Raw genomic sequence first — 12,771 nt, forward strand, 5'->3', positions numbered from 1 at the left:
CTGCTATCTATGTTTTCTCTTATGAAAAGAATGAAGGAATTCTTGCCGATTAGTCGTGAAAGAAGGAGGATATATATGTATGTATTGTTGAGCTTGTCGCCATCTTGATGAGATTCTGTATGAGAAGGAATTTAATGCATGAACTAAACTAAAGTACACTGGACGAACCTGCCGTTTTGTATGCTCAAGATATCCAGTTACATCAAATAAATAGGCTAACACGGTCTTACCAGCAGATCTCCGGCCTTCCCCATGTGATCACCGAAAGTTAATAATTATTACAAATGTTTCCAGGAGATCGACTGACAATTTTCGTCGCACCAAGACTTTGAAATTGCTTCACTGCCTTATGGAATTTAAGTTAAGCTCAATTTAATCAGGATAGAACGGTATTGAACTGTGTGAATGTGGTAAGTCTGCTTTGTGAATGAAAATTCCCTTAACGTACGCATGTTTTTACTATCCTGATCAGTGAAGCTAAGTCAGGATGGTGTGAGAGAGGTTTTTAAATTTTAGATTCCACAAAAAAATTTAAAATTACATTGAGCAAGGTGTGAATAATCACAATGAGAAATTAAGAAAGACATTTAAGGTTCAAGGAGAAAAACAAAAGCTTTGACAACATAATGGAATGTTCCATCGTAAATTGAAGGAATATGTATATATGTACCCTCTTATCTGTAGAAGCTAAAATATTCACTAAGTCATTACATAATATTTCTTGTTTGGTACATGTGCCTAAAGGTAGCATTGCTAATTGTAATTTTCGTATATGTGCACTTTCTTCAAAAAGTCACATGTCTTCCGAAAAAAATTTGTTCAGCTAGAATGTCTATTTTTGTGCGGCCTGTAGTAAGTTGTTCGAAGCTGGCTTTTACAATTTGGGCAGCAAACTCCATATACTGTAATAATATCCGTCCCCGGCAGCTCAGTGGTCAGCGCAACAGAAAGTCAGTCCTAAGGGCCCAGGTTCGATTCCCGGCTGCGTTGGAGATTTTCTACGCTCGGAGACAGGGTGTTTTGTTGTACTAATCATCATCATCATTTCATCCCCGTCGACGCGGAAGTCGCCGAAGTGGTGTCAAATCGGAAGACTTGCACCCGGCGAACGGTCTACCCGATGGGAGGCCCTAGTCAAACGACTAATATTACAAACACGGAAGTAACTGTCTGATACGCTTTCGCGACTAAACCGGAGTACGGATATTGAAAAAAACTTGATGCGAACATAGCTTGAACGCTGACGAAGAACATAGGCTACTTCAGAAATATGTACTTTTGTGAGTATTATTAGCATTTTTAAACATGTTATACTTGAGTGACATGCAGAAGACACTGGCACGATGTTCGTCGACTCTTAGTGTCTGAAGATTACTCCGTGACAATGCAAAGCCATTGTAATTGTGCGCGTGGTTTACGATACTGAGTTCCTACGCTACCCGGCATAGCTGGAGAATTTTGGTGGAGATATAACAATCAAGTCGGAGGATAATCCCAAGTACCATATTTAAAAGAACTATTGTAAGACTCGGCAAAGGTCTTGCCGCAGTGGATACACCGGTTCCTGTGAGATCACCGACGTTGAGAGCTGTCGGGCGTGGCAGACACTTGGATGGGTGACCATCCGGGCCGCTATGTGCTGTTGCCAGTTTTTGGGGTGCACTCAGCCTCGTGATTCCAACTAAGGAGCTACTCGACCAAATAGTAGCGACTCCGGTTAAAGAAAACCATCGTAACGACAGGGAGAGCGGTGTGCTCACCACACGCCCCTCCTATCCGCGTCCTCAACTGAGGTTGACACGGCGGTCGGATGGTCCCGATGGGGCACTTGGGACCTGATCACAGAGTGCTTTATTATAAGTCTCACAAACTTAAGTGTGATTTAGCCCTTAGTAGTAAGAGCTCAAGCTGTGAAAGTCACTGGAATCTAGCAACTCTCAGAGCAATCCCATGTCTGCACGAGGTCGGATGCAGAACGCCCGGTGGCATAAGAGCTACAGAGACAGTAGAACAGTCACAACCTGCCCGTCACATTTTAGACGCTGGGCGTCACGCGACTGTCAGCTTACAAGAGGCTTCAAGACTCACAACAACGGTGTCATATAGAGGCTGTACGACAAACAGAGTGACCTACTTTTACATGTGAAACGCGGGAGGCTACTGGTGAGGCTGTGTTTGATTACCACATATTAAGTGACTATGTTAATCGTACGTTAGTCATCATACGGGGGACGGATCCAAAATGTAGGCACCATAACGCTTTAAAACGCAAGATGGAGACGAGTGGTACGTGTTGGTTTTGTGGCAAAATCTCACCTCCAGTGCCAGGTGAGCCAGAGAAACCACTAAAAACTCTACTTCTGCACGAATGTAATGAATCGAGGCATTTTTAAATATAAATTGACAATACACTCCTGGAAATTGAAATAAGAACACCGTGAATTCATTGTCCCAGGAAGGGGAAACTTTATTGACACATTCCTGGGGTCAGATACATCACATGATCACACTGACAGAACCACAGGCACATAGACACAGGCAACAGAGCATGCTCAACACGTGGGGCGTGAGGTCTCCACAGTACATCGATGTTGTCGCCAGTGGTCGGCGGAAGGTGCACGTGCCCGTCGACCTGGGAGCGGACCGCAGCGACGCACGGATGCACGCCAAGACCGTAGGATCCTACGCAGTGCCGTAGGGGACCGCACTGCCACTTCCCAGCAAATTAGGGACACTGTTGCTCCTGGGGTATCGGCGAGGACCATTCGCAACCGTCTCCATGAAGCTGGGCTACGGTCCCACACACCGTTAGGCCGTCTTCCGCTCACGCCCCAACATCGTGCAGCCCGCCTCCAGTGGTGTCGTGACAGGCGTGAATGGAGGGACGAATGGAGACGTGTCGTCTTCAGCGATGAGAGTCGCTTCTGCCTTGGTGCCAATGATGTTCGTATGCGTGTTTGGCGCCGTGCAGGTGAGCGCCACAATCAGGACTGCATACGACCGAGGCACACAGGGCCAACACCCGGCATCATGGTGTGGGGAGCGATCTCCTACACTGACCGTACACCTCTGGTGATCGTCGAGGGGACACTGAATAGTGCACGGTACATCCAAACCGTCATCGAACCCATAGTTCTACCATTCCTAGACCGGCAAGGGAACTTGCTGTTCCAACAGGACAATGCACGTCCGCATGTATCCCGTGCCACCCAACGTGCTCTAGAAGGTGTAAGTCAACTACCCTGGCCAGCAAGATCTCCGGATCTGTCCCCCATTGAGCATGTCTGGGACTGGATGAAGCGTCGTCTCACGCGGTCTGCACGTCCAGTACGATCGCTGGTCCAACTGAGGCGCCAGGTGGAAATGGCATGGCAAGCCGTTCCACAGGACTACATCCAGCATCTCTACGATCGTCTCCATGGGAGAATAGCAGCCTGCATTGCTGCGAAAGGTGGATATACACTGTACTAGTGCCGACATTTTGCATGCTCTGTTGCCTGTGTCTATGTGCCTGTGGTTCTGTCAGTGTGATCATGTGATGTATCTGACCCCAGGAATGTGTCAATAAAGTTTCCCCTTCCTGGGACAATGAATTCGCTGTGTTCTTATTTCAATTTCGAGGAGTGTAAATATAGATGTTAGGAACTCTTTCCTGAAGGTATTTGTGTAGATTGTAGGCTCCTGCGGAATTGTAAAGTGAACAATACGCAGTTCAACGAAGAAGAGAACAGAAGCTTTTTAAACGCTGTGTTACAGAAGAATGATGAAGGTTAGTTGGGTTGGTATATTGAGGAGGTATTGACCTACGCTGCAGAAAAAACAAATTTATGCCACAATCTTATGAATTAGATGACAGGTTGATAGGACTGATCCTCAGGCTCTAAGGAATAATTCGTTTGGTAATGTGTGTGTAGGGGTGGGGGAGGGGGGGGGCAAGGGGGAATAAAATTGTGGAAGGTGACCAAGGTTTGCATATAGTATGTAGATTCAGGAAGTGTGACTTGAATAGTTTAGACTAGCTTGGAGTGATGCATCAAAGCAGTCTTTGGACTGAAGACAAACAACAATATCAACAACGTATGATGAACTTATCCACAGTATTTGGGAAATGTTGGACTGGGGTTTCGTGTTAGGCATTCAAGATAAAATCTTATGCACTAAAATCAATGTTTTCTAACTGACTTCCATTATTGTTCTAGGACGGAGATACAAGAGAGAACTACGAACAGAAACATCCACCAAGTCCTACGTGTGCTTGGGCGAAAAGTCTCATCTCAAGAACTGCAACACTTGCAGACCGCCAGGCTGCCAGCCAAATGTAGGCCAACCAAGTGAGTATCTTCGTTAGACATAGTACACCTAGAAATGTAAATACAACAAATGGTTTCAAGCTTCAAAAAGACACCAGCACAGCTAACAGTCTACATCACGTTGTGCTGCGTACTTGGCCATGCTTACTAAGCATCTCTGAGTTTTGCTCGCTTTCTTCCATTTCTAATGCCCGGGCACCAGACACACTGCGCTAAGCCGGCCGCTATGGCCGAGCGGTTCTAGGCACTTCAGTCCGGAACCGCGCGACTGCTACGGTCGCAGGTTCGAAACCTGCCTCGGGCATGGATGTGTGTGATGTCCACTAGGTTAGTTAGGTTTAAGCAGTTCTAAGTTCTAGGGAACTGATGACCTCAGATGTTAAGTCCCACAGTGCTCAGAGCCATTTGAACCATTTGAACCACGTTGCGTCGAATGTGGTGAGCAGTCAAGCTGTTTTCTCGGGCACACCTCATGGTTGCCTGTGCTTCAGTTCCTTATATAAATCCTCCACTAATTCACGCTAACAAGAAACACTCATAATCGCAGTGTGTCGTCCTAAGAGTCATCACTTTTCTCTCTGATCTAAAGCTGTTCATTTTATTTGGTAAATGTTCTATGTGAACAAAAGTACCCGGGCACCCCTTGTACTGCGGAATTTACTATTCGATGTTACAGACTCTGCAGTATAAAATGAGGCAGGGAACATTGTATTGTCAGTAAAGGAGCAGTAACAGCATAATGCGTTGGTCAAGATAAAGGAGTGTCTAACAATAAGTTAGCTTAAAGGAGTCCTGGTAGAAAAAGATAACCGGAAGTAAGCCAGTCGCTTAACTAATATGTTTAAAATAAATAGTAGCGGTTGAGGCTACGTGAAACAATACTCTTTGATCTAATATGGATTCTGCCAGGAAGACGTTAACTAAAAGTAGCCCACAACTGTTCTTTTTAATCTGATATCCTTACTAAGACAGGAGAAACGAAATGAACATCGATAATAATCTGACACATGGTTCACTGATAAACAAGAATCATATTCGCATTCGCGGATACTACTAAACTTTTACTGCACTATGCGTTCGTGACAGCGTAAAGTTTTGCTCAAGCCGTGACGTGAACCAGATCGTCCACTTGACACGAACGGTCTCCTTGATCTTCGTCAGCGCGCTGGGAGTATTCTCCAGACCGCTCCAAACTCTCAAAGTTACCCTTTAGTCTACATCCAATACAAATACTGTGCATGAGTATCTGAAGGGCATTGTAAAATACATGAGAACAACACATACACTGTAGTATAGTATTGGTTCACCGACTCTGCATCCTTCTTTACATCATCTTCCTTTTCTACGGCATTTGGAATCACGACTCATTTAGTAATATACTTACGCCACTCAACGGACCGACGTCCACGGAGCAGGTGGTGGAAGGTTTGCTTGTGCACCTGTGGTGGAATATTTTTTTTTTTTGTGTGTGTTACTGGTTTGATGGGGCCCGCCACAAATTCCTCTCCTACACCAACCTCCTCATCTCAGAGTAGCACTTACAAACTGTGTCCTCAATTATTTTCTGGATGTATTCCAATCTCTGTCCTCCTCTACAGCTCCTTCTAGTACCACGTAGTACCATGGAAGTCACTCCCTGATATATCATCCTCTCCCTTATCCTTGGCAGCGTTATCCACATATTTCTGTCCTCTCCGATTCTGCACAGAACCTCCTTACTCCTTACCATAATAGTCCAATTAATTTTCAATAATCACCTGTAGCACCACATCTCAGATGATATGGTTCTCTTCTACTGTGGTTTCGCCACAGTCCATGCTTCACTACCATCCAATGCTGTGCTCCAGGCGTACGTTCTCAGATGTTTCTTCTTGAACTTAAGCCTATGTTTGATGCTAGTAGACTTCTCTTGATCAGGCATGCCCTTTTTGCCATTTCCATTTTGCCATTTGATGTCCTCCTTGCTCCTTCCGTCACTTGTTGTTTAGCTGCCTAGGTAGCGGAATTACTTAACTTCATCTACCTTGTAACCATCAGTCGTGATGTTAAGTTTCTCGCTGTTCTCGTTTCTGCTAGTTCTCATTACTTTCGTTTTTCTTCTATTCACCCTCAATCCGTATTGTGTACTCATTAGGTTGTTCATTCCCTTCAGCATATCACTTGATTCTTCTTCACTTTCACTCGGGATGTCTTCAGCGAATCGTACCATTGACATACTTTCACCTTCAATTTTAATTCAACTCCGAATTGTTCTTTTATTTCCATCACTACTTCTTCGATGTACAAATGGAACAGTAGGTAGGAAAGACTACATACCTGTCTTACACCCATTTTAATCCGATCAGTTCGTTCTTGGTCGTCCACTCATATTATTCCTTCTTGGCTGTTATCACTCCCTATAGCTTACCCCTATCTTTCTCAGAATTTCGAACATCTTGCACTATATAACATTGTCGAACGCTTTTTCCAGGTCGACAAATCCTCTGAACGTGTCTTGATTTTTCTTTAGTCTTTCTTCTATTATCAACTCCAACGTCAGAATTGCCTCTCTGATGCCTTTACCTTTTCTAAAGCCAAACTGATCGTCATATAGCACAGCCTCAATTTTATTTTCCATTCTTCTGTATATCATTCATGTAAGCAACTTGGATGCATGAGCTGTTAAGCTGACTGTGCGATAATTCTCACACGTACCACCTTTGCACTCTTTGGAATTCTGTGTGTGATATTTTTACGAAAGGCAGATGGTATGTCCTCAGTGATGTGTCAGCACAGCATGGAATTCAGCCTTTTACACGACGACAAAAGCTCAGCACAATAGGCTGTGGGGTGGTAGGACTGGAACAAGTGACACATCAGGCTGTCACCATTGACAGTTGCACTGAACATTTATTTGTCACATTTAAACAAGACAAATAACGAATAAAACCGACAACACATTTTTAAAATTACCACACATCTTTAAATTTACCACTTAGATGAGATCCAGTTACTTCAAAACTTAAACATTCATAAACCACTGCACTTATGACCTATTACACATTTAGTGAAATGAGTTAAAATTATTTACTCAAAAACTATGATGAACCTGAAGAACAATTAACTAAAATTTAACGAGAACATGTAGTGTAGCGTTACTGCGGTGACTGTTATTACCAAAGTAATTGCCGCGCGGAGTGGCCGAGCGGTTTGAGGCGTCATGTCACGGTCTGCGCGGCCCCTCTCTCGGGCATGGATGTGTATGTGTTTTTCTCAGCAGAGGTTACTTTAAGTTAATTTAAGTAGTGTGTAAGTGTAGGGACGGATGACCTAAGCAATTTGGTCCCTTAGGAATTCACACACGTTTCTGAACCAAAGTAATTCAAGTAGAGGCAACAACAAATCAGATACCATGACACACAACCATGTCACGTAAATGGCAGGCACCCTACAATGTAGAATATAAAATATAAAATTTCATGTGACCAAGCAACCTCGTAGGATTCAACAAACTACTCCCAGAAGCGGACGCACGCTCACTCAGCTGTTTCCAATACAGGCTCGGCATGGACCCCCCAAACGGAAGCAGCAACGGTCACGAATAGGCACGAAAAATCCCAGAATTAGTGGGTATCTACAACAGACTGACATCTGCCTAAACTAACTAGAAACACAATAATTCATTACAGCACACCATCCGTAGAATTAATCAACCTATTAATGAACATCAGCTAAGCAGTACAAATCTATTATCTTATGTGCATAAGGCCAATTATACATCAAGCCGTGAGCGAACTGGACACACGTCCAGCCGGAAGGCGCTGGCAAAGTGGGCGGAAAATACACAACAGCACAAGCAGGACACAACCCAGGACCCCACAACCGCTACCAAGACAAACAGCAGAAGTCCCGATAAAACGAAATCAAATGCAAGTAACACCCCCCCCCCCCCTCCCTAATCCCGACACAAAACACAAGGTGACTTACAGCAAATAGCCACACTTAAATTTGTGATTAAATCAGAATTAATTATAAAATCCACATACTGTCACTGAAGGAATTCATGTACTTTAATTAATAGAATCAGTTTCAACCTATTTGAACACACAATAACAACTGGCCTCTCAGTAAATCGTAATAATTTATGAAACTATTCACTTAGAATTAGACACGTGTCTCTCAGACACACTATTACTTCAGATAGAAACGTAACAGGAATGTTATTGCAATTCAAGGCAAAATATATCCAGGGGAAATTTTATCCATGTATATCTATAGCAATTGACCAACTAAACTACGTCTGCGATATAAATACTATAACCAGGCGGCACTTGGACAAGGACCAGCCAAACTGTTTTTCAATGACGATTAAACACTGACAGTAGCAACCTACAAACAGAATGTATCAGCACTCCAGGCCCTAGTAAATGTTAATCATCACATCACATACAGCTCTCACTAGAACAATGCGTGCTAAGTAAGTTGAAATTAAACACATTCGAGGACAGACTCAGTAGGAGTAGCAACGGCCGGCCAAGAAAATGAAGTCAACAGCACAGAACCCAGTAGCCGATTCCGGCCACAATTTACAGCACAAGCAAGGCCCTTACCCTCTTGTTTGTTCGATGGAGCCAGCCGCCGCAGATCCTTGTGACAGGAGACGTATAGCAAGCGAAATACACCAACAGCTTGACCCAAACCGGCGGCGGGAACATTGCTGATCGAGCCACACGGCTCACTAAAATACATTCTACATACCAAGGTGAATAGTCGTTTTGCGTTTTGTTGCCACTTCTCCCAACGATTTTAGAAGTTGTGAAGGAATGTTATATACCCCTTCTGCCTTATTTGATCTTAAGTCTTCCAAAGCTTTCTTGAATTCTGATTCTAATACTGGATCCCCTATGTTTTCTTAATCCACTTCTGTTACTTCTGCTACCACATCCGGCAAATCTTACCGTTGCACCTTAATGTTACTAACGTTGCTTTTTGTGTCACCGAAGGTTGTTTTGACTTTCCTGTATGCTCAGTAAGACAATCGTTTCTTTTTGGATTCCTTGACTTTTTTATGCAGCCATTTCGTCTAAGCTTTCCTGCACTTCCTATTTATTTTCATCCTCAGCTATTTGTATTTCTGTATTCCTTAATTTTCCTGAACATGTTTGTAGTTCCTTCTTTCAGCGATTAAATGAAGTACTTCGTCTGTTAGCCATGGTTTCTTCGCAGTTAACTTCTTTGTGCCTATATTTTTCTTTCCAATTTCTGTGATTGTCCTTTATATTGCTGTCGATTCCTCTTCAACTGTACGGGCTACTGAGCTATTCCTTACTGCTGTATCTGTAGCCGTAGAGAACTACAAGCGCGTCTCGTCATCCCTGTGTACTTCTAAGTCTCACATTTTTGCGTATTTATTCTTCCTGTCTAATCTCCTGAACTGCAGCCTACTCCTTATCAGGGATGATGGATGAACACTGCAGCTTGTAGACTCAATGGTAACTGGATACTGTACAAACAGAACGACTTTTTTCATTACACAGCTGGAACAGCTCCACACCTAAAATACGTACACATGCAGCTATAAATTTTATATATTGTTTTCAGTCCAAATAGGGCAATCGTTCTGTATTTTTTCATGGGTTGAAGTAAAAGAAAGCATTATTCTTCAAAATTACTTGTAATGTTAGTTTTTATTTACTTTTTTCTGTAGCAGTTGGCAAGAAAAATGCTGTAGGACTGTGAAATGACATTAGGTGCCTATTTTCTTGACAGCCACTATAGTATAGACTACCCATCAGGTATTACTATCATATGCATCCGGCATATGCGGGAGCCAGTTAGCCGCCCTTGGCCACATGCACCAGTATAGTACATTACCTTCTCTTGTGTTAGAGACCAGCCACCTGACTGCCACATACCAGCTGTTTGCCCATCCTACCCCTAGCTAAAGTGCCCATGAGTATTCATCTGCCCCACATAAGCGAACTTGAGCTGGAACAGCCTGTATAAACGTTTCTACCTATGTGTGTAATTTCGTAACTGTGTGACTGCTTTTCTGCACTATCACATCTAGTGGGTGTTTTGAGATTACATATTGCCATTTCGTCTTGTGAATTGAGTGAAACTGTGGGCACTAGAAAATGAAGTGGAGAAAGTGGAACATTTCCTGCATGTTCTTCTATTTGAGTTTAGTATAGGGGTGACAATAGCGGAGACAGCCAGAAACGTTTGCTCCACGTACGGGGATAATGCCACAGGACAGGATATGGAAAGAAAATGGTTTTCTCGTTTTAAGGAGGATCGTTGGCGCTCCATATTCAGAAAGAACTTTGGACTTTGATGAATATCATTGGTAAGCGTCAATCCTCAACGATCCCTATCGCTGCACTCAAGAACTGACCAATGTGATGAACTGTGATCATACCAGTGACGTTTGCACACAATGGGGAAAGTTAAAAAAGCGGATGTGTGGATACCAACTCTAAGCGAAAATCACAAAAACTTATGGTTGCTCGTCATCAACTGGCTCTTGATCAGTACCAACCATTCCTATCCTGTATCATAACTGGTGACCTGAAATTGTGTCTTTATGCTAACATCAGGAAAAGAAAAGAATAACTGAGCCAAAACTAAGAAACAGATATGCATACAAGGAGCAGTGTGCAAGATAAAGTTATGCACCTCGCTCAATAGCGATGGTGTTGTGTACTACAAATTAATTTCCTGGGGTTTAACCAATAGAGTGGACATTTATTGTTAATAACTGAGACATCTCACAGTTACAGTCCAAGAAGAACAACCAGGAAGACAGTTCAAAGTGATGCTAGTCCACAATAAAGTGTGCCCGAATTCTGACGGACTGACCAAAAACAGTAAATGGCAGTTTGGTTTGGTGGTCATTCAGCATCCACATTATTCACCTCTATCAAACAACCTTCAGATGCTTCAAATGGCTCTGAGCACTATGGGGCTTACCATCTGGGTCATCAGTCCCCTAGAACTTACAACTACTTAAACCTAATTCACATAAGGACATCACATTCATTCATGCCAGAGGCAGGATTCGAACCTGCGACCGTAGCAGTCATGCGGTTCCGGATTGAGCTCCTAGAACCGCTCGGTCACCTCGGCCAGCTAACGACATTCAATGAACTTCCTCTGCAGACAAAAATGGGCAACAAGCATGGCTCGACGATTTCAAAACCAAGTGATATCTAAAGTCACGAAATCGAAAAGTTACCCAAGTGTTGGCAGACTGTCGTAAATAGTAAAGGAGACTGTGTTATAGATGACTAACGTCTCTGTTATGTGTGTCTGACGCCTTTAGTAAACTTATGGATAAGCGCTACAAACTTATGCACCAAACCAAAAAATAGCAACTGCTTTGTTCAATGTAAAATCCATAATTGACCGAATGACAGCTCACATTCCTTTTGGCGTCCTCAACGTATAACGCTGCTTGTGTGAAGGAAAAGGACGACTTCCCTGTCTGTGGTACTAGAAGAAGGGTCACTAATTGTTGTATTCATTTCAGAACCCTTCACTACAACAGTACGAACGCCGCCAGTCTGCCTACCAGAGAAGTCGTACCTGAAGAACTGCAACACCTGCCGCTGCCCCGATGGCTCAGGCTACCCCTGTAACTCGGGCAATTGCCAGCGGGGCGTGATGTTGAAGCCGGCCAGTCTGTGGCCTAGTCTGAGGCGCAGCGCCCAGCGGCGCCAGCCACAGCCAGAACTGGAGGAGGTCGACTACTCACAGACACTCGTTAAGGGCCGCGCGCAGCTCCAGAGCGCCGAGCAGCGCCAGCCACAGCGAGAACCGGAGGAGGTCGACTACTCACAGACACTCGGTAAGGGCCGCATGCAGCTCCAGAGCGGCGAGCAGCGCCAGCCACAGCCAGAACCGGAGGAGTTCGACTACTCACAGACACTCAGTAAGGGCCGCGCACAGCTCCAGAGTGCCGTGAGCTGGGAGCCGACAGCGCAGTGGGAACCAGACTAGCGTGTGGTGCTCGCGTTCACTTCTCTTTCGTACGCACCTTCCAGTAGTTAGCCCTTTCATGAGCTCCTTCAGCATAGGTACATCTGCCTGTTAAATTAGTTGCAAATGATCGAACACCTTCATAATGGGAATAATATGTCCATGGCAATCAGTCTGGAAGAAAGACGACCTTTACTATTAACTATTCAGAAGAATGTAGGTTGCAGTAAGTACTGGGAGATAATGAAGTTTGCACAGGATAAAGTAGCATGGAGAGCTGCATCAAACCAGTCTCAGGGCTGAAGACCAAAACAACACAACCTAAGTTATTAGTGGCATTGGAAGCTGTTCAGATTGCAGCCGCTAAGCCCTTTCAAATTTGTCCAGTGACAGAAACTGTCTGCCAAGCAACAAATGTTTGAACATAACCTAAACTCATTTTTCTTGAATGAGATTTTCATCCTGCAGTGGAGTGTGCGTTGATATGAAACTTCCTGGCAGA

General features: G+C 44.0%; 1 protein-coding gene across 3 annotated transcripts in view; it reads left to right on the top strand.

The window, feature by feature from the left end:
* Positions 1-12,771, top strand: part of LOC126284338 (uncharacterized) — a 285,882-nt gene that overhangs the window by 64,165 nt on the left and 208,946 nt on the right. For all 3 annotated transcript variants that reach the window (XM_049983188.1, XM_049983187.1, XM_049983190.1), the window contains exons 6-7: positions 4,200-4,331; positions 11,821-12,138. In XM_049983188.1, the coding sequence (XP_049839145.1) occupies positions 4,200-4,331; positions 11,821-12,138 (450 nt within the window). The remainder of the gene's footprint in view (positions 1-4,199; positions 4,332-11,820; positions 12,139-12,771) is intronic.

This window comes from Schistocerca gregaria, chromosome 8, assembly GCF_023897955.1.
Source record: "Schistocerca gregaria isolate iqSchGreg1 chromosome 8, iqSchGreg1.2, whole genome shotgun sequence".
In the NCBI taxonomy this organism is placed as follows: Eukaryota; Metazoa; Arthropoda; class Insecta; order Orthoptera; family Acrididae; genus Schistocerca; species Schistocerca gregaria.